Raw genomic sequence first — 27,698 nt, 5'->3', positions numbered from 1 at the left:
AAGCTAGAGCTCAATATTCCACAATATAACTAATTTGGGGCTTAAGTCACCTGCTTTAGGCAGCTGTAAGACTTTCAATCCCCATAAAATTTCCTATCTTTGCCATATCACAACCCTTTGTTAAAAAGTAGCCATTTGCAAAATCCATTTCCAGTCATATTCCAGCCCATTCTAATTCAGCATCTGGGTTTTAACACCTGCCCAAGTGACCTGGCTCTAGGTGGCATAGGAGCTCACAGCATAAATGCAAAAGGCAGTGCTGACTTTGAGGGAAGTCAATCACTCAGTAGCAAGAAACATGTGATAATATACCGTTAATTCAATTAAATGGAGTTTGCCACAAATAAGAGCAGATTACGATGATGCAGGGGAATGTGAATAAGGAAGTTTGAATATCAAAGTTGTTTTTCAGCTTCAAACACCATTGTGGTGATTTATTTTGAAAGAAGTAAATCAGCATGGATTGCAACATGGCCTATGAGCAAATTATTTAGATAAGAAAGAAGTTAAAAATTAGAAAATTAGCGTGTAAGCAGGCTAGCTGAGCTCTGAGTTTTTCTTAACCCAGGTCAGCACAAAAACATTCAGTCCTCTTCTATCCTTGCCATTACGCTATCTTAGCAATATATTAATTCATGGCAGATTAGAAGCTATGCACAACATACAAAAGTATTAAGTACTTGCCTTGCAAGATTTAAGAACAGCACAGCTGGAAAGTGCTGCAAAACCCACAACCCTACTTGTGGATGTGCATCAGGATACAAGCACTTGGGAATGACTTAAGTAGAATCCAGGGACTTCAAAATTGTTTTGTATTCTATATTAATATAATCCATCTTCTATTTGGCAATACCAAAAAATAAATCACAATTTCTTATGCCTTATGCTGACTCTCACTCAGATGTTGTGATTAACGGAAGATTTTGTCACATCTGAGGATGGAATACTCAACACTAAAAACTTCTCAGACTCTCAGTGAAAATTCATCAGAAAAATGCCGAACAGGGAAACTAATCTACCTGTTCCATACTCTTTGGTTAGCTTTAAGTTCATTCTAACAGGAAACTGTATTCTGGGAAATCTGTCATAACAAAAGTATTGAGCTCTAAACAGCTCCTGTTAAACTGCAAAATGCAATAACCAGGGGTCCCACTGATGAATCAGAACATTAGCAATTGATACAATGTTTTTTTAACCTCTCCTTTTGGGGTGCTAAGAAACAAATGCAAGAGTTTTGGCTAAAGCATGTATTTGGTCATGGAGTTTATAATGTGTCTTATTAATTGTATTATCTAAGGTGCATTATGGCTTCTAGAAGTGTTTTGTTTAATACAGGAAATGCCTCTATGCACCACTGAAAATTAAATTGTCTTCTTTTCTATCTAGACATATTTTTCTGTGTACATATGGGTAAACAGCAATATAGGTCAGAATGATTCCTTGTCTATTTGCTTCAGGTTTTTTGCATAGTCAGTGTTAATGACTAATAGTAGTCTCTCATCAGGCTGTTATGTTATGAAAGCACAAATAAGATCCTTTGGACTCTTTAAACTTCTAATATAGTTTCATTGATGGGAGAAAAAGTTACAGAGAGTCGTTCTTTAAAATGCTACCAAAACTTTAGCCTAAACATATGGATTAGCAGAATCTTGCAGCTGGTTTACAATGAGAAACCAGATGAATGGAGCAAGAGTCAATAAATTGCAATAAAATATCATCAAAATAACTACTTTCAATATAACTTTGCACAGAATATTTGGAGCTCTGCTCTACTGTTAAATTAAGGGTTGATTCAAGATGGTTAGTGTATAGATAGAATTGTCAGCTGCTATGAATGCATAAACTGTGTTTTTTAGCTGAACTCCTCTATCAGTGCCATAGGATTTATGCTTACTTTGCACAATCAAAAATGGTCTAACATTTAACTTAGAGGTATCCATTTGGTGTTGTTACTCTTTGTATTTCTACATATTTTGTAAGAACTCTCATCTAACTGCTGAGTATCTCAAACGCCTGGAACAATTACTTTGTTGTATTTGTAAAACTTGTCTCAAGCAAGATACTTTGTTAAAGTTTCAGAATTACTGGCAGTGCAATTCACAGAGCTAGATACTTCATGTTATACCAGCTTCTGGGGGGGTGGTTTTGGTGTTTTTTTTTTGTTGGTGGTGGTGGGGTTTTTTTAACAACTTGATTTAGCCACAACAACCTGGAAAGCTGAAGACTAACATAACATGCAGATGGAATCTGTTCCGTTTGAAATTACAATTGCTCTAAACTCTGCCTTCTGATCAGTTTATCAATACCAATAAAGCTCATCCAATCTGTGGAGATTGTGAAAAACTTTGAACAGCTACTGGCTTGAGGAATTACTAAAGAATCACAGATGAGCAAGAGCTAAAATCCCCTCAAAACACAGAGCAAGCAAAGTTAGTTGCTCTGACCAGGCTGAAAAGTTCGGCAAAATTGGAAAGGAACACTTACATTTCCAAAAGCAAAGGCAAATCTTTTGTAACAAAGATTAAACTTACAATACTGTTCCTCCCTCAAGAATCCAGGAGACGCCAATACTCTGCAAATAACATCTAAAATTTCTAGAGGTGCAATCCAAGTAGTAGGTAATTATAAGAACTGAAAATATTACTGACCAAGTGCTACACTAGAGCTGCCCTGAGTTTTGAGTTGGGAAGAAGTTTGCATGCCTTGTGGGGTGTTGGTTCTGCTCTCATCCATGCCTAGAGACAGATCCTTCCTAGGGACTTTAGCTGCTGTAGAGTCATCAGTCATGCCCATCTGCTTCTGTCTTCTGCGTTTCTTACTCCATAGCTCATGGCAATCCTGCCACAAAGGAAGGCTGCAAAGAATGGTTGGAGATAATCAGTTTTACTATTTTTAATTTTTTTTAAATCATACTGGTAAAAACACTTAAAATTATACATAATGTAACTTCTGAAAGGTGAACCTACTGGAACCCAGAAATACGTCAGGAAACATTCAAAAGCCAGCAAAATCTCAGACCTGCTTTTTCTGGCTGAAAACTCTGAGTGCCTCTTTCAGAAGCACATATCCTTCTGGCAGAAAAGGGGAAAAAGTATCTTAAAATGAGAATTATTTTCCTAATTATTTGTGCAATTCAAAACTTCAAAATCAATGCTGCACAGTTGCTATGGAGTATACAACTTGCATACTACAAATAACTAAATTATCAATATGAAAGCATTTTTTTCAGGGTCCTTCTGTCTGCTTTAAAAAGCATTGCTGAGTCATTAGGTCACATATTTGTCCACAGTAACAGACACGGCTATCTAGTATTTATAGTGTGCAGCTCAGGCAATCAAGAGAGTAGGGGGGATAAAAAAGGAAAAAGCTGCAGAAATAAGATGCATGAATAAATATCACTTGACACTACCAAAGCTGGGATACCAGCAAGAACATGGTGATATCCCATATAAGACATATAAATGCAGAGGCAAAATTCTCCTAAGAAACTCATCTGCCAACAATTCTATCCTTCCATTACAGCTCCCTGCAGGCATCTCAATTCTGATTTCCTCAGGAACACAAAGACCCACAGAAATACTGAGATGGGCAGTAAAAATAATGGTTTATGTCTTCCTATTATGTATTAACTGTCTTAGCAGTTCTGTCACCCAGAAACATGGAAAAATTAGCTGACAAATTACAAGAGACACTGGAAATTATGACAATTGTCTCCTTTATTCCCTCCCTCCACCTGCCAAGTATTTTCTGAAAAACAAGTGGAAGCAAGAACTCATTGTGAGAAATATCCTATGGTCCTTCCAATCAGCATGTCACTTTCTTTAGATGAACAGCTTCTCCTTCCCAAAACAACTTCAATCTCTCAAGAGAACAGTCGATACTTTCCTATGGTGTGCCAGAAGTGAGTGTGGTTCCTCCTGATTTTTAAAAGAACACCAGTGACTAGTTTGTTTTGAATTTCCATCTATCAGCTTCTAGAATGGATGCATTACCACATCCCTGGGGAAAAGATGATCTTCCCATTCACTTACTTTAAAATGCACACAAGCAACATGCTGTTCAAGTGGTTTTGAAACTTCAGGAAACAGCTTGAGATTGTTGATTTCTGATTTTCACACAGTGATCTAGTCATATTCAGGCAACGAAACCTCTTCGGCTCATGTTTCAGAACATTAGTAATGTTTGCCCAGAGAGCAAAACATCAAAAACCATCTGGATGCAATCCTGTGCCAAGTGCTCTGGGATGACCCTGCTTGAGCAGAGGCTGGACCAGATGACTCACAGTGGTCCCTGCCCACCTCACCCATTCCGTGATTCTGTATAATAACCTTGTGTATATAACAGGTAAGTCTAGAAAGAATTTTAATAAAATCCTTAGATAAAAAGAAGTCAGTACAGGCTGCCTTGAAGGTTCAGTTTACTCAAACAATATCATAGATTCTATGTTCTGGCAGCTATACCGAGGAAAGATGCTCTAGTACCTTTTCACTGTTTTCCTTAGGACATGCTCCAATATGACTTGTACTGATTAAAATGACTGCACAGTCACTGCAAAAATCCTACAGGACATTGCAATACACCTCCTGTAGAGAAACTGACACGAACAACCCTGCACAATTTCACTTTTCCTGCTTGTAAAACCAAGGTTCTCCTCTGGCCCATGAAACGATTGTATTTCACTTTAACTCTCAGGTACCTGTGCAGAACTCTATACCCACTGTCATTCTGTCATCAAAGACAGCAATTCAGATTCATGGAGGATTTCAAAATCCCTGGAAAAAGTAGACACTGATAAACTGAGATAACAGGAAAATTATGCTTTTTAAATATTAGAAATGTTCATAAAAGAGTATTTTCTTTAAAGGTAGTAACTCAATAACTAGTTCTAGGAATGACAAATCAATTCTGTTATCTATTACATGAGTCACTTAGCCACACAAGCATTTTACTACAGAATCACCTTTCAACAGCTACATACATCAGCATTTCTGCCACCATCTCCTTTACTGAACCACAATTAACTTAATGAAATCGGTGCATGTTCACACTTCCTAGAGGTCAGTAGCATTACCAGCGGAAATTACTTACTCTGGAGGAGGCATTTTAGATGGTTCCACATCTCGCAGAAACTCACACTGAAGAGCTTGTTCAGCTGTGCAGCGCTTGCTGGGATCCAGGGCAAGCATATAATCGAATAAATCCAATGCAGCTGGCGGAATGCTACAAAAGTGCAAAACAGAGGAAAGCATTACATCTTTATTTTGTGTCACACACATCTGTGAAAAATTTTAATGAACACATCCCTTCTAAGATGATGAGTAAGTCCTCAGGTAACTTATATACTAACAAAACACACCCACAACCTGAGCTTGATAGTAGGAGGCAGAAATAAACTTCACCTTTTACTACCTGTGCTATTATATAACCCAAGCTTTCTTTGCCTTGTGTTGTTTCATTGCTTGAAACCTTGTACTTACAAAAAACCACATCCACATTTTAAAACTCAGACTGTATCATTACATTTTGAAATTTACCACCAGACTTTCGATTGATTCACAGACAATAATTCTATTGCTTCAAAGACATTAGTCTCATTAGTATGAACAGGATGACGGTTTCTCTTGAAACCCGCTGCACCTGAAGGAGGGCAACAACCCCCTTAAAATAATCTAACAGCTGTTTTCCATACCATTCACTTGTGATATATGCACAAAACTAGTCCAATGGCAGTACTTTAGAACACACGGTTCAGGTAACTCCTCTGTGTTGAATGAGTTTATGACACAAAAGACTAATGTTAACCAGACTACATATTTAGCTGCAGCCAGTTTTACCAATAAAAAATAAGTACTCTGAGCTGTTTTTTGGACAGGGCAACAAGCAGGTGTACCAAACAAATATTTCCTTAGGTGAAAGCTGACAGGTGGCTGAAATTTTAGGGCCTTCTTTCCTCTTCTTGATGCTCCTATTAAATAAGCATCAATACAAGCCCTGTGGGCGTCATGGAAAGGACAAAAACCTAAAGCCATTTTTCTTTACACTTGATCTATGCTCATTCTCTGGAAAATACTGGAGTTCATAAAGTCTCTGGGAGAACTTAATGCTATTACAGTTGACTAAACTAATTCTTCATCCTTACAAAGCAAACTCTTCTCTCAGTTTTCGACGATACTGCTTCTTTGGTTTCATTGTGTTGAAATAAGCTAATTTTATAACATCAGGCCACACTGCAGGACAAGGACTTCCGCAAATCCGGCTGTACCAAAAAGAAGGGAAAAAAGGGTATGAGATCCAAAACCAAAAGTGAGCACAGCTGTCATTTTTATTCTTGCAAGTACAGTGAAAACAAAAATAATTTTCAATTATCATGTTCAGGTTATTTTTAGCTAAAATTTCTCCACTGTCAAATGCCCAACACCATTAAATAATGGTGAATTATCTACAAAGGATGATCATGCCACACAGACTAAACTTACTGTTTCTGCCTCAGTCCAGCCCAAATATCCTCCACACCAATGTTTTCAAAAATGTAACCAACTCCATCTGAAGAGTTCTCCAGGTATCTGACTAGAAAAACTGGATAGCCCACATATAGAGTAACTTTTATGTCTTTAGCTCCCAATGCCACTGAAGAAAGATATACCAAATAGGTGAAAAAACAGTTTTCACTGAGAATTTATTTAATGCTGATGACATAAGAGAAAAAACCAAACAATTCAGTAAGTCCTAAAGGCAGAAATTACCAAACAAAGAAAACCTCTGTATCTTTTACTTCAGTTATGAGTTTTATGCCTCAAGCCTCATCTGCCTCCAGAAATGGAGCTGCCAATAGTCTTATGACCCACATTCCATCCCCATCCTTTTTTCCAATATGTAACTACAAGTTGATCAATACCACACTTCTCAGCAGAAAAATTAATACGGTATTTCCATATATACAAGATTTCAAATTCCCATGCAGACAGTCATAAAAGGACATTTTGCAAATACATTTCCCTAGTTCAGCCCTCCTTTTCATAAGATTTAAATGGTTAGTATAAGAGACGTAATAATTTATGCCCCAGGTGCTATGCAAACCAGTCTGACTTTACAGTGGTTGGGGTATGTAATTTTCAGGAGGGAGAATAAAAATAATGAATATCTTACTATCAGAATGTACTTCAGCTCTATCTTTGATAAATTTTGAAAAGAGAAATGTAGAATTTTTTACTGCAACATGATCACTGCAGAGATGTTCATAAAACTGATATATTATGTTCAAACAGCAAAAAATGCATAGCATCAGTGAAGACAAGAAATGAGCAACAAGCAGAAGCTTCCAGCAGAAGGACATCAGAAAGTTTTAGTTTTGTACCAGAGGTAAAACATAAAGAATTATTCTAATTACTCATTCTCATGTGCTTCAATGCCATCTAGTGCTCAAAACCAAAAATTCCCAAACTCATGAATTTAATTCTTCTAATGCCAAAAACAACCACTGATCTGCTCTGCACCACCTAAAACCTTCATTTATTCAGGCCAGCTAATAACACATTACACAGAAGCATGCTACTGTTCAATCTGTTTTGAAAAACATTTCAGTATATAACTTTGTAATATTTTTAGTAAGTTAATTTGACCATTTACTGTTCACTTTCTCACTGTTCTCTTTCTGTAGGACTCACCCCCTTTTCCCCTTCTTTCTAGGAAGAGCACCTCTCCTCATTTACAATGCCAATTATGATATCAGAGTCAAGAGCAGATTTTGCTTCCTGAATAAAGGGAAATAAAAAGATGTTCTCTTTCCACTAAATTAAATACTTATCATTCTATGATTTATTGAGAACAAGGAAAGAAACAGAATTTTTATCTCCACCAAATGTCTGGCAGTTTGTAAAGGAACAGAAATATTCCCACAAAAGTAATAAAGCTAAGGCGTGTACATGGTACGCTTGAAACAAGAGCTCATGGCTAACAGCATGCCAAATACCTGTTCCTCCCAAATCCCACTTGTCATTATTGCCCACGTTCTCATTCTGATTTGCTGCAAGCAAGTTGCAACATCATCTTAAAAATTACAGGCATTTTCATTACTGTTCTTTACAATTTCAGTAATAGGCAACTCCAGCTACTCTACAAAAACCCATCTTACTCGTCAAGGGTACATTGCTAGGAACACAGAACAGTCACAAAAAATCCTACATGTCTGTTCCAAAGTCACTTGTGTTAAATGCCCCTCAAAACCTCTAACATCTCGCTCAGGGCAGTAACTGACCACTTGCAAGTATTTGCACTGCATTATCTCAGATTTTAACACTAAGAAAAGAAACCTGTCAGTTTATGAGGCACCTATGTAGCAGTGCTTGCTAGTTACCTTATGAGTTCCAGTTGAGCAAGTTCTTGATTTGCTTGAAATATTGGCTTTTTTGTAAAAAGTTCACCCAGGATACAGCTGTAAAACAGTTTTGCAAAATTCCATCATTATGGCTTTCAGTACAGAATGATAGAAACTTTAGAATTCATTTCTGGCTTGTTTTTACCCTTGCTAGGCTTCTACCCAAACTCTTACCCACAGCTCCAGACATCGATAGCTGGTGTGTATCTTTCTTCCCCAAGGAGAAGTTCAGGAGGCCGATACCATAACGTAATAACTTTGTTGGTATATGGTCGGCTGTTGGAAGGAGGAAAAAGGGAGAACTATCATTTTAGTATGATCACACTTCTAAAAAAATTATACCTTAAGGTCTTTACTTCTGTGATGCTGTTCAAGAACAGTACAATCTTCCACCCTCTTTTACTTTTAGTCCTGCAAAGCTGTAACTGCACAAAAGCAAACAGAATTACCTGATGAAGGCTACAAACAGTCAGATTGAAGATATAAATAATAATCACACAGCCACCTTGATGCTATGTGAATAGTGTATCTCCATTATTATTCAGAAAGCAATATTGTATATTTATTACATTGCTAGTCATCTCAGGAGCAGGACTTACTTAGATAAAACCAGTAGCTTCCATGCACCTATTGGCTATTACCATACTAAATATAGGACCTCTACAAGTACTTTAAAAGAAGGAAAAAGTCACTTTTCCCTCATCAAGGAAGAGCGAAAGAGATAAAAGTCTTTTTCTGGAACTGCATCATTCACCAATTTTGATTCCAAAGCCTGGAATGCTTCTAGTATCTTCCTATATTTCACAACATCTTTAATTCTCCACAGCTCTAACCAGAAATTTTGGTCACTATGAATAATCCTTTCCATCCTCCCACTAAAGCAAAGATCTCTACTAACCCAGACACACATTTTTTTTGTGCACAGGCTGAACTACAGCATCAACAGTTCAAAATGGAAAGCAGAAAATAGATGTTCGATTTTGGTTTTCTTTCAACCAGGGTGCTTTAAAAGTGATTCCAGAATTCTTTCAGTTTTTTTCAGTTTTTTACTAGGTGAAACTTTTTTTTCAGTTACCAACACAAGGTAACTCCAAACAGAAAGGGTAACAATAAGTATGAACAACCATAGAATGAAGGCTAACAAGCTCTTACAGCATTCTCAGTAGTACAGGTATCACTTCTGTAAAATCATCTGAGTCCTTCTTTCATTAAGGCACATAACTCCCATTCCTTTTTAAAAGTAATCCTTGTTTCTGGAAACAATTCCATCATTTATCATATTTATCTCTGAAGCAAGCATTCCCTATGAAATGTTTACATGGTGTGGACTGGACTATCTCTACAGATACTTTGCTCATATGTATTAGTATGCGGTGGTTTTTATTTGAACACTTGTCTTGTCATGCAATCTGCCATATCTCCTACTCCAAACACTTTAAGTCTACCAGATTAACATTTAAAGGAGCAACAACCAAATGGGAATTTACTTAAATTTTTATTTCCTCCCCATTATGCCCCTACTAAATTCTGTACCTTTTCAAACTGTTTTAAATTCTAAACAACAGTAAACCAAACACAACGTATATGAATTAAAAACAGCAGCTATTATACACTTGTTGATGTACATTAATTATATCTGTTACTGCAGGTCAGAAGGAAAACGAATGACAAAAGAATTGCCAAAAATCTACTGAGATTCTAATTACTGTCCCATGTTCAACTGGCAATTCTATTAGCTAACTTAATTAAATCATAATCTTGGTTTCATATAATGGCATAATAATGTTGCTGTTTCATGTACAGTAAAATGGGTTATTGGCATTATAAGGACACTGAATCTTTAATCCTTAATGAACAGTGAGTTTTACAAAGAAAATTTACATTTAAATACAAACATTAAAAAGACCCAAGCAAAACATGGCAAACCAGAGGAAAAAACCCATTAGGCCAGTGTGGTGCATGTTAAAACAAGAAGGTAGGACAACATCCTTTTATTATTAAGTACATCCAAACCAAAAAATAATCAGCTAGCAGATGCTTAAGATTATTTCACTTTGCTATTACACTCAACAGATTTCATAACAGTACTTAAGCATATTTTCTAGAAATAAGAGTTCTGAGACAACAGCTCAGTGAAACTAATGCTAACACATTTATCAACAACCTAAGAGCTGTGTAGAAAACAATAAACCCATAAAGCTAACATTATGGATATTATTTCTCAAATTAGACATGCAGAAATCAAAGCAAGGTCAGGTATCCAACCATCTCTGTACCCAACTACCTCATGGACATATTACTGTAGTGAACATTCAGCCTGGATTTTGAAAAGTCAGTTCCACATGACAAATACTACATCACAAAGTAAATACTAAAGGTCTTAATCATAAAAAACTGTGCACCTGTTTCCTGGAGCATGAGTATAAAGAAGCCAAGAACAACAGAAGCACAAGTCACAAGGAGTTTCAGAATAACTTTTATTTAAACTTGCATCTCTGTTTCCAGCAGATTCAACAGCACTGACTGCCTAAAGAGTACAATGAACTTCTTGAAATGTAAAGTTAAATCATACACAAAAGCAATGCTTATTGAATAGGAACTGTAGGATACCTTGTGTCAGAAAAAAAAATTGCTTTCCCTAAATAACATCTTTAGTATACCAACAGAAGAAATATACCTCAGGTTTACAGGACCAGAAACTTAGGACTTAACTTAGGAAATTAACTTAAGTTAATTTCCAATCAATATATGGCCAGTCTCTACCATTGTTTATCCAAAACACCTGGAAATGCAAAACACTCACACAAAGAGACTTGTGGTTTTATGCTGTGCAAGACAACATGTATTTCTTCCACTTTCCTAAGCAATTACTTGTATTACAGCACAGTAATATTTCCTCTGAACAAAAGAGTCTGCTCTCCCTCATAATAGTTACATAAAAAGATTAAACTTCTGAATGCTTTTTCACAGTGTAATCGTATCTTACCTCTCTTCTGAGTTGTACAGCCGAGCAAGCCCAAAATCAGCGAGCTTTATCTGCCCTCTGGTGGAAAAAGCAAAGAATTATTTAGTGGTTAATCCTGTTAAGCCTTCTTCCCCCAAAATCAGGTAAAGTTTAAGACTGCAACAGCTGCAACTGACCGTCCCCAAACCACATTAATGAAGAGGCAATGCTCTGCTATCTCTTCAGTAAACAGTATGCTAACTCCCTGAATAGCAAAGACAAGTAAGCAAAATTGGGTATGTTTATCAAATGGCATTTACATTATTGGATGTAAGTAAAAATTTGTCTATACCATGAAATATTCCAGTCAGTAACTCTGCAGGAAAAATCTGATGGAAGAAACTGCTATTTTCTCAGGCCTTACTGCTAGCATGAGCACTTGTATAGCAAACAATTATTAACAGTCATACTTCCTTCTAGGAAGCCATCAAAGTCCTGTTCTGTGCTTCTACATGTTATAAATACAGCCTTTACATCAGGATGACCAACGAGATAAGGGCTTCTATTTTTGTCAGCAGCCAACTTGCTGAATGACATAACCCCTAACGCATTCCTGAGTTTTTCCATATATGAGGGGAAGAGTAGAAGAAAGCTCTTGCCTGGCAGTTCCCACAGCTAAAAGGCACTGCTCTATGACCAGAAACTCCCACTACTTATAAAGTCTGGATGATTCAAACAGAAAGCTATCTGCAAGCTTCTCTAATACACGAAATGAATGTTGGACTCTTATATGTGGTTTTCCTTTTCTGTACTGATAAACTTAGTAACTCTCATTACTTTCAAATATATGCTATTTTATCAAATTATGGCAAGATTTGCTGCTAGTATGACGATTTTATGGTAACAGCATGTACATGACCATTTTCTGATGATATCATATACAGGTTATAGTTTCCATCCACTTTCTCCTCAGACCTTTACTCTGATTTCTTGGAAAACACTCATAAACAAAGAAATGTTCCCCTCAAATTTACATGCTTATTTCTGAGAATGTATTTGTAGAAGATTATTTGTATTTGCTCAAAAATTCATTGAAGTTGCCTATGTAAAAGATGCATAATCCACATCTTTGGCTTCAGGCTGTAACTAGTAATAGGATTTTTGAAACACTGGCTTAAAAAATCATTCAAAGTTTTTGTGCTGCTGGTGGAAAAACCTAAGGATGCTCAGACACTGTTCTAGCGGGGGGAAACCCAACTCTGCAACTTGGATTGGAGAGCACTAACAAGCTCCTCCTCTACCATAAGGCACTCTTCTCCACTTTCAGGTTACACCCAGCTTCTGAGTTCCCCAAAGGTGCACACAGCAACACTAACCCTGGAGATGAGCAGATAATAGGATTAGGTGTGTGGGCACAGTGAGTAATGGGGAGGAACATGTACATCCGTTCAAGAATCTGTATCATAATCTGGCAAGGCTGCAGTAGGATACTGAGTTGAAAGCAATCAAGTGTTAGTTCACTCTAAGGGAAAAAGGAGGAAGAAATAGTAAATTTAATTTGGAGAAAGCTAGGAGAAAACTATGCCTATCAAAATAGACCCTTGGTCCATTTTGCCCAGAATTTCATCTCTACCAGCACCAGTAGATTTTTAGGAAGAACATGTAAACCCATTCCCTTTGGGGTTCATCTTCCTCATACTTAAACACTACCCACAATCATTGTGTTAAGAACACTAAAATGGGTCCCTGTCCATTCCCATCAGCATATGTCAATCCTTGAATGTATCTCATCTTTTTTTGAAACTTCTGACACTACTAGAAAACTTCCTGTGACAACAAATCCCAGAAACTGACTACCTACTATTTTTTCTTAACTATACCCTTTTTTGCTGTTACAAGCCTTGCTCCTATGTTGCTCCCTGGATTTAGTACTCCAGGTTATGATGCACAACAGTTGGTAATGAAGTCACCCACTGTCCTCACACTGGCTTTTTATTTGTTGCTGCTGTTGCACACTGAAAACACCACACTTACTAATATGATTTGTAATTACCATGTGTTAAAGTAGTAAGAAACAAATTATCCTCCCCCTTTGATGAGAGCAGTAACTGCAAGTTAAAGCATAATCAAATACTCTTTTAAAGCATTATCCTGACTGATGATGATGAGGACCTCAGAACTGTCATGAAGAACCAGCCTAGCCACACTGCGATCTTGAAATGAGATGGCAGAAAGAATACACTTCAAACACTTATATCCTACAATTCTGTTCTAATATATTTAAACTCAGATAATTTCCCCCCACACTCTGACTTAGCAGGATTAAAATTGAATCTTTTTTTAACATAGATTAAGATTAATACACAGCTGCAGGCTCCAGTGTTAAGCAGGAACATTGCTGGATTAGTATTTTGCAAGTTATTTTAAAGAAACGAGGCAATTTAGAAAATAAGTTTTGCTAATGACTTCAATCAGGTGAACTGCAAGGAAATAACGATTTTAAGATGTTGTAAGCATACAATTTTTGTTATGTACTTTTAAATAATATCCATACCTATTATTTAGTAGAATATTTGAACATTTGATATCTCTGTGCAAAAAGTTCTTCTTGTGGCAATAGGCCAAGCCCTCCATCAGCTGTCTCATAAAAGATTTAATATGATTTTCATTAAAATGAACCAAACCAGATTCCAGCAGTCCCATCAAGTCATGGTCCATATATTCAAATACCAGGTAAAATGCACCTACAAAAAGAAAGGGAAAGGGTAGGAGAAACAGACAGAAAAACTGATTTAACAGCAGTCCAAAGCATTGCTGTTGCCTTCTTTTTAAAATCAGAAGCATTTTTCATACAGCTACTTAGATTTTCTGCAGTATTTATAGCTGTATCTCATGTCCAATGAAATATCATACAGTAAAAAGTTTTAATAAATTGCTGTTCGATATAAACAGTTATTCTAGTCAAACGTTTGTGAAAAGAAAAATAATGTTACTACATGGTGCTTTAGTCTAGATGAACATAAGCTCTCCCTACAGCACTCAATCTCCCTCCATTTTATTTCAAGAAAAATTAACTGTGTTAATATTACCTATGTTAAGTTTGGAGAGGAAATCTAGAAACAAAATATGTACAAGCATTACTGTGCATTATTGTTCATCTGTAATGACTCAGTGATTAATTTTTTTAAAGACTTCCATGCAACTGGGTCAGAAATAAGCTGGACCTTCTCAGACTAAAAATACCTATAAGACAGGATAAAATGAGAAAGCAGAACTAACCTACTAGTAACAGGAGCTCTGCAAAGACAGACTTCATGTTTTAAGTTGCCACATGCATACATTCAGCACAAGAGAATCTGGTCTTATCCCATATTGGCCTGTACAATGCTACCAATAATGCCACTAAAGCCAAGGCTCTTTGATATGTATAAGCACTCTTCAAGAGGAAAAGTGTTGAGTAACTCAGAAGTAGCAATAATCAATCTCCAACACAACCATTCCCAGTACACTCTACTTTCTAGTACTTCATTCTTTTCCTTCTTCACTCTGGGACACGCAGAACAGTGTAGTCCCTGCAGAGTGAAGGAAGCAATGCAGAAACCACACTCAAGTGGGTCTGTCTACCTAGCATTTCCAAAACCTCCTTACATCTTCCACTACAAATAGTTTCTACCCAACAAGAAGTCATTACATGTTCTTGTTCCTAAAAAAGTTTAAACTCAGAAACCAGTGAAAGTCTTGGAGCAATAATGAGAAGACAGCTTGATAGAAGCTGTAATATACACAGCCACATTCTAATGAACTCCTTTTCTTGTTTAGTAGCTGAAAAGGGAAAAAAGAATGCTAGGTCCATCTGCTAGTCAGGAAGAAGATTACTCATGCACTAAGTGTTAAACTTGTAACAATGATCAGCATACATCAGCTAAAGCACAGGCCATTGCATACCTCGCTGTTTCCGACTTAGGTCTTTTTGTCCTGCTGTGTATTATACAGAGAAAGCAAAATACTCATTATAAAATACCCCTGCTGTTGTGTACAGTGGGGGTGAAACAGGTGGTGAATCAAGCAGATACAACACAATACCACTCATCACTTCACAAGGAGAGAGGGAAGTATTAAAGTCTATAAAAGTATAAAAAGTCTGCTGTGTTACTGTTTGCATAACTGAGTTCAGCAATCCAGTTCACCACTTTAACATGGAAAAGCACAGAGGCTCCTAATCTTGGTATTTTCAAATTAGATAGCTGGCAATCTACTGTTAGATCTACTTCAACAAAGACTGAAGTATGAGCCATGACATATTTTTAAATGCCTCAAAACAAAACACCTGATATTAGTGCTGCAGTGTAAGAAAAACCTAGATTATGTCCTTCAGAGGATGTCGGCTCAACAAAACTGAATGAACACCAGTGAATCTTGGTACCTTCTTGCTCTGGAGTACAAGAGAAAGTTAACTGTCATGGCAGCTGACTGCATGTGTGTATATGACAAGGAGAAAGATTGACTGTAGAACTGTTTAGTGAGAACAGCTGAACAGAGACCTCTTGTTTACATGCAAAGCAGGATCCATGCCTTGAGCAATTTCCTGCTCTGGCACTAACTCACAGGATTTTTTCACTGCTATTTATGCACTATAACCAGCAATCAGAATTGGTACCCCCATGCAAGAAGGACAGCTAACAACAATAGAGAAGATTCATAAACAAAGTTGAGCAGTACCTGGGAGGTGACACCTGATTATTTACATTCTCTGCAACTATTATTAGAAAACATACACTAGAACAGGATAAATACTACATATTACTTCCTTATAAGATCAAGAGCAAATGTACAGATTCATTACACTTGTGCATTATTGCCTATTTCCTAACTACACATTATTAAAATTTGTTTTAAAAATAAGAATCTAATAAAATAATAAATTAATCTAAATTTAAAAAATCTAAAAAATAATAAAATAAAATAATATATTCATTTAGTATGAGAAAATATGAAAATTAGTCTATTAACCCTGGCAATCTTATCATTCAAGCCTGATTTTCAGTATTACTCAAGCTATCAAGCAAACTGAAGTGGAACTCGTGTTAATTTATTCCTAGACAAACATGGTGCCCTTTTCTGACAGAGATCTGTAGTTTTTGCCAACAAAATCCTTATGTTATTCCACCCGATAATTTCAAATTTTCATCACTTTTCATCACACTGGGGCATTTGATCCTCCATAAAAGGGAATGCAGCTAGTCATTCAGGAAGAAGGAAACAGTCATGGAAGATATCACAAATGAACTATGCACAGGCAGTAGTGTGCTTACTAGAGCTTAGTCTGAGTTCAAGTTCACAGAATACTTTAGTTCTATCAAAATAAATGCCACACAAATATCCATTTCTCAAAAAAGGAAAACATAGCAGAAAAAATAAGTTACTTCTTTTATGAGGGCAAAACATTTTGTAACTTGGAGGTTACATTTCAAAATTATGTTTTGCTTGATGCCAGCTTTGCCCAGTTCTCATTTTGGGAAGCAGTGCCACAAAAACACCTAAAGCACTCTCACAGTAAAATGCATGCAATTCAAATGAACTCAGAATTACTTACTTGACTTTAAAGCTCCTCATCTTACTGCTGTTGTGTTAAAGAACTGCACTTCCCACCTGTGGGGTGGGAGAAAGCCTACTCCATTTCCACATGCAGCAACAAAGCACTAACAGAAGGGTTGTGTCCTAGGCGGCCCATTTCTTTCACTAACACCATGAAGTCCATCTACTCTCCTTCATTTACTGAGATAATCAGAAATCCTAATGTCACTACATGTTGACAGAGCAGCAGCTGGAACAGCTGAACAGTAGGAACACTGCCTATTTCTGAATACGGGATAAGAGAGTGCAGCTGAATCTTTTAAGGAGGTACAGAATAAATAAAGAAGATTCACGTGGATGGAAATAATCCTCACCTTACTCCTGACTGCCCTTAGAAAAATACACCTTTCTGACTATTTTGTCAGTTAAGATGGATGGGATTCAGCAAGTGAGATATCAATTTAGACTAATTAAAAGATTACCATCTCCTCCTTTCGGTAATATGTTTCAATTCATGGAGCTCTAACAGAAGCAGTTTCTTAACACCTAATAAGCTCAGGTATAATGCAGTAAAGGTTTGCACACAAGAGAGCTAACTCAACAAAACATGGCACTAACAATGTGCAATAAACAGTGGATTTTCTGAGAGGCCAAAAAATACTAACAAAACATGCTTTGTGTTTTTGTAACACAGGCTCTGGATTTCTTTGGAGTGTCTTTAAACCACACAGATCCAACAAAACAAGACACCATTTGTTCCCAAAGATACAAGTGCTTCAAACTGGGAGGGGAGGGTGGTGGTGCAGGGGAGAATGAGCCAAAAGCCTCCACAGATGATGGCTTTTAAACAAGTATTTTCCAAATGTAATTCAGAGGAAAGGTGTTCAGTGTTTCTCAAAATATCTAATTAGATAGAAATCTGATGACCCAGGAGACCAGAAAGGCCTTATTACATGCAAATTTCAATCCAATTCTAGTATAAACGCATTACAATAGTATATTGAAATACAGAAATGCTTTAAAGAAACTCTAGTATCCCTGCCTAGTTCATGCATAGTACATACAATGCTGAGTTGAGAAACATGTTTTCAACATTTGTTCTGTACTCAGTTTTCAAAATGAAAGTCCATCAGATTTCAATTCTGCTACTAAGCCTCCTCCAGCATCTTCTATGCAATACATAGATTATTCTTACTGTTGATTGATAAAATATAATTAGATTACATTTAGTATTTTATTTCCTTATCATTTCTCTTCCAGTACTCATGATATACCATTCCAAGAGTTTTATGCAGGATTTTATCAACTACAACCTGAAAACTAAAGAAGAAATTGCCCACCAATTCCTTAAAGTTCCTTACAATTAAATTCCTTAAAGGTCCTTACACTTAAATTCCTTAAAGGTCCTTCAATAGACAATCGTCTTTTTGTTTGACTTAGGTTTTATTAATCTATTTTCTGATTGCAGAACAATAAATATAGCCATAGCTGCTGAATTAATCCCATAAGACTTAAGAAAACATTGCTGCTATGCTACTTTTTTACATTTTCACCTAAGACTAAGTTTCTACTTAATGACAGTGTTATTCTCCCCTTTCAAGTCCAACTGCATTTTCCTCTTGAAGGAACTCCACATATGTTCTGAAACAGGAATACAAGCCAGGAACATACAGAAGCCCTGGGAGTAAATACTCTCCTTGTTTTATCACATAATACAGGAAAATAAGGACAAAACCCCAAAAAAACTAAACTAAAACCAAAAACTTAAAGCAGACAAAAATCTTCGATTAATAATTAGAGATTTTTCTCATTTTGACATGGAACAAGTTGAAAAGCCACACAATTAGGTCTGCATTTATTCCAGACCAAAGCCCAGTACCGCACACACAAACAGGAAGCACCACTCAAGCAGTCACACTATTCCTGATAACTTAGCTCTAGCATGAAAAGTATTTGGGGTAAATTTCTATCTGCTATTTTGGGAGCAGCAAGGCAAGCTGTAGAGCACTAGAGGTTTCTGAAATTCACACCTCTGCTTTTACTCAACTTCCTAGGAAACATGAACAAAACCAGCTACCATGTACAATTGACTACATGACTGCTGTCACAGACTCCTTCCAAACCACAAGATTTTGGAATAAGTACTTCTTGATGGCTGTGAGAAAGTAACCTGTCGGTCATATTACAATGTACTGCAGAGTCAGTGTCCTCCTGTCCTACAATACTGTCAATATAAATGCCAATTTCATGCCTAAAAAGTTTATTGATTTGTACTGCAAATCAATTCAAAATTTAATTTAAAGTAAACTTAGATCTTAAAATTAATTATAGAAACACACATACATAAACAGGCAATTCACACAAAAAAAAAAAAAAAAAAAAAAAAAAAAAAAAACAAAAAAAAAAAAACAAAAAAAAAAAAAAAAAAAAAAAACAAAAACAAAAACCAAAAAAAAAAACCACAGAAAAAAAACCCAAACAAACCAGAAAAAATCCCTTAAGTTGCAAAGTCAACCAGATCTTTTATTATTGGTCTCCATGCCAAGTTTCACATCCTTCCTCAGGTTAGCAAAAACACCTATCCCAGTCAAAAGGAGGAAGGGAAGTCAGGCAGTACACTTACTGTGTTTACATTCAAAGCAGCTGTAGCAAAAGCTAAGTCAGGCATTTTCCATTTGTTTAGTAAAAAGAGATCACGTCAATCCCATAGCTAGACTGTTGAGCACTTGCAAACATCTCCCAGCTGTTAGAGGCAACTGAGAACTGAAGAAGCATCTCAAGTGCCCAAAGTAAAAAAATATACACTGAAGTCATATAAATTATACATGCACAAAAAAAAAATACCAAAACTGACAACAGCTCAAATTGAGAAAGCATTTTCTCAATAATTCCTTTTATAACTGATAAGGTGGCTTAACACACAAAAGACTGAATACAACCTCAGAGTCACAAGCTCCCATCATTAAGTTTGAGTGTTCACCTATCTCTTTCTGAATGATAGGTGAGAAAAGCCTAAACATGAAACATATAAAATTAATACTCCTTGTGGCCACACCCACAAGGAGTGTGGTCAACAACACTTTACTCTGAAAAGGACCAAACTTCTTCCCGCTTGCATTCATTCCCTGCACAGATGACAAAACATATGTTTTATCTATTAGGATTGTGCCTGAGAATCAAGATGTTACATTACTAATTAGCAATCAGTAATGCCGTTCTTCAACTTTATCATCAAGCACATCTCATGTATAATGAAGACTGCAAAGTGAACAGCTTCTGATCCTCAGCAGACAGACCCATGTATCACCCACTCTGCTTTGTATATACCCAATCTATACAAACAATTATGCTGCCTAAGGTGCTGACTTCCACTGATGGAGGGAAATGCACTTAGAAAATTTGTAACACACGGCTCCAATGTGTTACACTTCTTTTGCTAACAGTTAATAGAGAAAGAATAAACTCAAAACTGTCTATCAAAGCTGTTCATGTCTTTAAATTTATAGTCCAAGCTGGCCAAGATAAAACTTGATGAAGTTTTCTTTGTTGAAAATATTGAGACAGACTTTAATATGGGGAATGAGTAATCATCTCTTCCAGACTTTTGAGTGTGTCATTTAAAAGCACGTGATGCAGCTAAAAATATCAGGACAAAATTGTACAAGCCAAGCAATTGCTGGCTTGCAGTCCAATATTACTATCTTAAAAAGCATCCTTAAATCAAGTACTGTAAAGGAGGCCCAACACTTACATTATTATCAGAAAACTGAATGTACTGTATATTAAACTACTGAGATCCAACCAAAAAAAAAGCCACACTGCCTTAAGTGAAAAAGCAGATGAATACTATGTCAGAATATGATACACAGCCTGAGAAACAAAATTAACTTCACTCATAATAACTAGAAAAACATGTGATAGAAAAAATGTTCTTATTCCCTACTCTTCTAAGGGGGATATCAGCAAGGTTTTCCAAGTCATATTTCAAAGCTATGGTAAGCACGTAACATACATTAAGCATAAGCATGCTCACCATACAGGCAAAACACCCTACTTTTACTGTAACTGCTGCCTGTTGTAAGATACCACTACTGCTCTTCTAATGGTTTCTTGTTAAGCAACCTACTTTTGTATTTGCAACACTTTACTCTGAAAAGGATCAAACTTCTTCCCGCTTGCATTCATTCCCTGCACAGATGACAATTTGGCCACAACTCAGCTATAAATCCCTATCTCACAATGAACTACTCATTAGAGAAATACAGAATACAATGCCTGAAAAAACCCACAACTTCCATTTTTCCACAGAGAACTTGTAACAGCAGTCTCATTATCCTGCTGATGTTTTTAAGAAACTATCAGAACTATCAGAAATTAATTCTATTCTAGCAGAATAGAACAGAATTCTTCTCCAGAGAAACCCCTGCCCCTGTAAATTTCAGAAAATGTACCTGTTTGAATATACTGTTAAAAAAGAACAAGAAATTAAATCAGAAGTAATATCAAAAGCACAAACACAGACTTGGACAAAAAAAACCCATTTGAAATTTACTATTCAATTCTTAAACACGACACTAAACAGAAAGAAAATTCATTAATGACTCAGGTATTAAGTCAAGACTCAGTGTGGTCTCATTAGCCAAGTAGGTTACACCTAATTAAAACTTAGTGCAAGACTCACATACAAAGACTAAACTTGCAGACTGTCAGGATTTTGAGTGGGGCCTGACCACTGAACCTGCACAACTCTCGAGAAACTCTTGCTAGATACTTCCCACTTTTAAGCATGTCAGTGCTGTATATGCTTCAAGGTATTATACTCTCCAAAGGTGCTAGGAAAAAAACCCAAACTAATTTCTGCTTCATATCCACCTTCTGAATGATCATATCATCTGGTGCTTCAGCTGGCCATGCAGTACACACAGCATTTTCCATCTGCACCACTACTGGGCAGTAGTGAGACTCAGTGCAGTATAGAGACTCAGGGAGAGAGAGAGCTGGGAAGGACAGGTACCACATTCCACACTATGTAACAAATTGACCACAGGACACTAAAATACCTCCAAAATGATAGGTTTGTAACACTTAGATCTAAAATGAAATGCCTCCAGAGGCAAAATACCACTCCAGTATCAGAAGTACCAAGCAACAACACTGCAGGATTTTCACTCTGTTTGCTTGAATCTCTAGACTAAGGAGGTTGAAGCAATTCAAACAAGACAGACTTAAAACTGAAGGAACCCAGAGTAGAAGTCTGCATGCCTTCTCTTTGGGGAAAAACACAACCACTGTACAAGTCTTGCTTTTCAAACTTATAATTTACTCTTCTTCTAGCCCACAAAACACATGTGCCTAATCATCAAAAAAGTAACTAAAGAACAATTAATATAAAACCAAGGCCTAAAATTAAAAACATCTCTTCAACATTCAGCCTACTATAAATGGTGTGAGAAAGTACTAAAAAGATAAAAGGTTAAGAAAAGCTCACAATTAAGAGCTTCCTATTATTGCTGGCCTCCCTAATCCATGGGTGTCAAGGAGTCAAACATCTGTTCCTCTACAGCAAAACCACAATTAAGCAATACATTTTTTATCCCACAAAATATTGGCATAAAATGTTTCTATAAGCAAAATGCATAGCCAAGTTAAATAAACAACTTCTTACAGTATTTAAATTAAAATTAAAATCCCTCATCAGGCATCGCAATTTTCAAATATATTTTTTAATGAAGCGTAACTTCAAATCCAGCATAGCAGACTATCACATTAAAGAACAGGTCCAGAAAGAGCAACTCCTGTTAGCATACATACCTTTGTCCTTCTTGAAGTCTAAAGCATCTTCTTTATCCGTCACTATTTCCTTCATGTTGATAATGCTTTGATGATTAAGCTGTCGAAGAATCTTAATCTCTCGAATAGCTGTAATTGGAAACCCTTCCTTTTCATTATCCAGTCGTACTTTCTTCAGTGCTACCATTTCCCCTAAGAGAAAATTTAAATAAAAGCCATTAAGATTAAACCATGGGATTTAGTATTGATTTGCATGTTTGTATTTCAAACCCCTGATGCTTGCACCAAGCACTATGCTGAACAGAAATCAGCATCACATACAGAAGCAAAATTACAAATGAGAATTTTCAGCTACATACACTATAAGGGCTATCCTCCTTCCTACTGCACAACTCACTAACATATGCCAATATTCCACACCATGTCTACCAGTAAAGAGTGATTATCAGCAGCAGCTTTAGAGACAGAGGCCTGTGACTGCTCTGGATTTCTTAATACTACATTAGCACTGGTCAGAACGCATGTATCTAGCCAGAAATACTATGCAGCTCAAGACATGAGGCAGATGACTAAAGAGTCCTCAAATTCATCAGTATACTTTCTACAAGCACAAGTGGCACTGATATTTTTACAGTGAGGAGATTTTCCCTTACTATTTTACTGCAGGATGGGCTGGATCAAACTAGAGTCTACAAAATGGCAGGAGCATGATCTGCTCATGATGGAGGATGTGTACAGACCATATGTGCTAGTTCAATAGTTTTGTTCTTGAAAGTTTATTGCTGTGTCTGGGAAGTTTACTGACAGCCCAGGTATCTTTGTTAACTCCAAAAAGTACTTAACCTACACTGACTTACCCGACACACTCACAACAGATCATATTCCAGCACGACACCACATCCACCTGCTCTGAAAGCCCATTACACAGCATCTTCTAGGGTATCTTAAAGGCAATAATGCCACCCTCCACACAGGATTTGAATTCAAAGCTAACAGATTTGCTTGTGTATCTGTAGGGATGCCTTCAGTGCAGAAAGCAACAACTTCTATGGAAGGGGAGGTTAAGAGATGACTGAGGCACAAATAACCTGAAGTTTGCCAAAAAGGCAATATGGCTATGACAGGATTAAAACACAAATTTGCAAAGAAGAGTATCTCAGGAGATCCTAACAATGATTTGCAAAGGCTCTCAAGGTAGAGGCAAAAATCTGTGAGAGTTCAACTAGAACTAAAGTTTTCAGACTGAGACAAGGACAGGTAAAGAAAAAAGAAGGAATTATAATCACACTGCTTGTTCTTCTGGTGATCAGAAAGAAAGAACTGAGGCTGGTATGTGCTCCTATGAGATTCAGTTACTTCTGAAGTAGAAAATGATCCAGCATTCAAAGCATGCACAAATAAGCCAGAAGGGGAAGCAATCATGGAAAGGACTACTAACTAATCACAAAACAATCACATGGCATACAGCATATATAAGGAATTTGGATAATCTATTTAGACGTAGTGACAATATCATGTATCCTACTGATGACTGCTCTCTCATTTCAGCAATATTTTAACATGAAATTAAAAAATAATATCACTATTGTAAAGTCAGTTATATTGCAAGAATACCCCATATGCAACTCTTCACAGCTGTGTTGCAGAGAAGCAGATTATTTTCCTACTATGAACTAGTGACTACTGGAGTACAAACAACTATGAGCAAGTTTTATGCATAGCTTCTTTCACAGTTACATCCCTTTACAAACTTCATTACAGTTTGCCAACCTGCCTACGCTGACAGTTTCCCCAGGATATTTAGCCTCTGTTCTTTACTAGTTCAACTTTATACAGACCATCAAACTCAAAAAACAAGAATTAGAATTTAGGACTACTCAGCTTCATTCAGCCACAGCTTTACAGAGAAATGGCTTTCCAATGCAGCAAACAGTAATTTCTAATTTAGACAAATGCTAAATTAAAACTGAACACACCAACAACTAAAAAAGTTCCAAGCATAAGAGGGCAGAATACCACAAATTTTACTCAATATAAAACAAAAACCAAAATGATCCTGTTCATTTAAAATTGCAGGATTAAATTTACCTTTTTTGAGCTTACCTGTATCTTTATCTCTGGCTTTGTAAACTTGCCCATAAGTGCCTTCACCAATAATACCAATGATATCAAATTTATCCACACAGCGCTTTCCCCAGTCTATTTCTTTTTCTTTCGTTTCACCATGTCGTGGTCCACATATTCTAGAAAGCAACAAATATTTTTAAGAATACAGCTAGGATATCTAGACATTGTCTTAACTTTGAAGGCACCCTCAACACTATTTGAGACATTATTAGTTAACTAATATTATTAGTCTTATTATCATTAAGTGGCAATAAACCATTGAGTCAAGCCACATTAATATTAAAAATGTCAGAAAGCAGAACTCTTTTGACAAGAACATATTTTAAAGAAACTATTTATTATTTCTACTTGCTTGATAAACTTTTAAAAAAGTTTAATAAACATACTTTGGTCTTCTCTTGCTATGTAACTGAACTGCTGGTTTCTTTTCTTCAGGGCTTTTGGGTACCTCAGCTCCTCCAGGCAACTCAGGTGGAAGTGGCAAGTCTGCAAGTAGATGGCGAAGTTTCTTCTCTGTTTCTTTAACTGACTTCACTGAAAGATTTTCTCTCAAACTATTAAAAAAACATAATTTTGCTAGTAAGTTGAACACAGTAGAATATTAACATAAAAGCAAAACTTATTAAAATTATTTTTTAAAAAAAATATATTGTAGACTGTCAATGCACCAACACTGGAAATCTCTGCTTTTAAAATCTGGAGGACTTGGATAAATGACTCACAAACAGCTCTTTGTAAGATGCACAGTTAACAAACACAATTCTACAGAACGGCGAAAGCAGACCTTTCTGGTGAAACCTGAGGTAAGATGACACAAGAAACCTTACCAGGCCAGACTTCTTCTGCCACGTAAGTTTCTTTCCAAGCTTATGGCCTAGACTACTACAAATATTTATAGCTCAGGTGCTGCCAGGCATCAAAAGTATAGTGGTAATATCTGTACTCTGACTTCTCATGTAAGAGACAAGATCTGATTAACTCAGTTCTCTCTAAAACTGGTCATCACAGCTAATGAGCTTCTTGCTTACATTAACACTGCTGGGCATTACGAGGTTGTCCACGTCACATCATTTACAAATTCTAATTGCATCCATCTGCTGAAACACTCCCAGGTTCAACACATTTCTAGTGATCAGCATGCATATCAAGTGGGAAAAAAATCAGATATAAAAATGACAATGATTTTCTGACATGGGTTACTGATATCTGACTGATTTTTAACCAACCATAATTATATAACAGATACTGTTCATCTCTGTCTTGAGAAAAATCCCCAAACACAGGTACAGAATCTTTTAACAATTACACAATGATGTTAAAAATGTTCTTACCATTCTAATGGGGAATCATAACTGCTGTAGGATTTTTTTTCTTAAGTACATGGCTCAATTTTACAAGAACTTCTTTTAGTTTATCTAGATTCTGTAAATGGAAACATACTGCCAACTCACATAATACACAATGCATACATTTTTTCTTACTTTTCTTGTACCCTTATACATTTAAATACAGCATTCCAGTGTTTTGCATACGTCTATGCTTCTCTGTGAAAACTGAATACTTTTATGTCTTTTACCACTTCCTAAACTGCCACTGCCCCATTTTAAAGAAGCATCACAAGGAAGCACAGACTGCCCTCATAACAAATACAATTGCTAACACGCTATACAGAATAAACCGCCTTAGTGCAGTGCATGTAACTGTCATGACAATAAAACCTCTTATTTTTCAGTTTATATTAGTATTTCTCTCATAATTTTTCCCCAAATTTTTCAATATGGGTGAAAGCCTAACATATGAAAGGTTCTGACACAGATTTTAAAAGCAGCACATGAAAATAGAGGCAGCCAAGAGCAGGGGTTTTTTTCAGGTTTACTAAATCACACATCATTGATGACCAGGGCAATTTTCCCTTTCAGCTAACCTGAAAGGCTAAAGGGTACTGTGGGGTAGCAACACTGATGTTCCCTTTCGTCACTGATTTGTGGGTTTATGAGATTCTTACTGAAGGAACCAGACAGTTCCACATAGCACTGAGCTCAAACTTTCTTTTTTGACACAATTTCTCCACAGTAACTCAGAGCCCAATTTAAATACTTCCCCCCCCCCTCTACCATTAAAAACATTGATCTTCTTCCTTTGATGACTTGAGCTTTATCATGACTTATAATTTCTGATCCAAAGTTTATAACATCCTATAGGCAAAACTATGCAAAGCATAAAAGACATTCCATTACTTGTCATTAATCTTTCTAATGCAGAGCAGTAGGCTTTTCATTTTGAAAGAAGAATGAGCCCAGTGCTGAAAGAACCACTGCTTAATTGTAGCTTAACTCCACAGTTTACCTAATTTAAAACAGATGATCCACTTAAATATAACAGTAATAATAATATCAGAAGCAATCATCCAGCTTCAATGTGAAATCTCATTTAACGTTGTTGCAATTAATACTGCAATGCCAGCCATATTTAGTCAAACTACACAGACTAGTTTTTAGTTAAAACAGTAAATCTTGCTCACAGTATCAGAATTCTCATTTACCTGGAGAGGATGGCTTTGTCACAAATGTAAATGCAATCATACATTCACTACACCACTATTACATTTGCTAGAGTTCAATGCTGAAGGGCAAGAAACTATTTCTTTCTTACAACTGAAAAATAATATATAACTGTCTAATACTAAGTTAGGTTGCATTCATTTCCCAAGGCTTCTACGCACCCTTAATGTTTAATACAAACTTAAATTACTAGCAAACACAAGAGAAACATTTTCACCCCTAGCTAAAAATTTCTGGCTTACTTGTGAAGCGATTTCTTACATACTTATGAGAGGCATGTAGCACCTTCAGCAAAACCCAAAAAAAAAAAAAAAAAAAAAAAAAAAAA

At 36.4% G+C, this 27,698-nt stretch overlaps 1 protein-coding gene across 6 annotated transcripts in view; it reads right to left on the bottom strand.

Annotated features, from left to right (window-relative positions):
- Window positions 1-27,698, bottom strand: part of CDK13 (cyclin dependent kinase 13) — a 54,410-nt gene that overhangs the window by 6,996 nt on the left and 19,716 nt on the right. For 3 of the 6 annotated variants that reach the window (XM_041400357.1, XM_041400361.1, XM_041400362.1), the window contains exons 3-12: window positions 25,196-25,363; window positions 24,786-24,925; window positions 22,704-22,874; window positions 13,873-14,062; window positions 11,361-11,417; window positions 8,549-8,650; window positions 8,354-8,431; window positions 6,140-6,256; window positions 5,089-5,220; window positions 2,649-2,854 (exon numbers count right to left, since the gene is read on the bottom strand). In XM_041400357.1, the coding sequence (XP_041256291.1) occupies window positions 2,649-2,854; window positions 5,089-5,220; window positions 6,140-6,256; window positions 8,354-8,431; window positions 8,549-8,650; window positions 11,361-11,417; window positions 13,873-14,062; window positions 22,704-22,874; window positions 24,786-24,925; window positions 25,196-25,363 (1,361 nt within the window). The remainder of the gene's footprint in view (window positions 1-2,648; window positions 2,855-5,088; window positions 5,221-6,139; window positions 6,257-8,353; window positions 8,432-8,548; window positions 8,651-11,360; window positions 11,418-13,872; window positions 14,063-22,703; window positions 22,875-24,785; window positions 24,926-25,195; window positions 25,364-27,698) is intronic. The other 3 variants (XM_041400358.1, XM_041400363.1, XM_041400359.1) reach the window with 2 other exon arrangements.

Source organism: Onychostruthus taczanowskii, unplaced genomic scaffold (genome assembly GCF_017590055.1).
Source record: "Onychostruthus taczanowskii isolate IOZ18803 unplaced genomic scaffold, ASM1759005v1 scaffold179, whole genome shotgun sequence".
Classification (NCBI taxonomy): domain Eukaryota; kingdom Metazoa; phylum Chordata; class Aves; order Passeriformes; family Passeridae; genus Onychostruthus; species Onychostruthus taczanowskii.
This window is presented reverse-complemented; position numbering and strand designations above follow the sequence as displayed.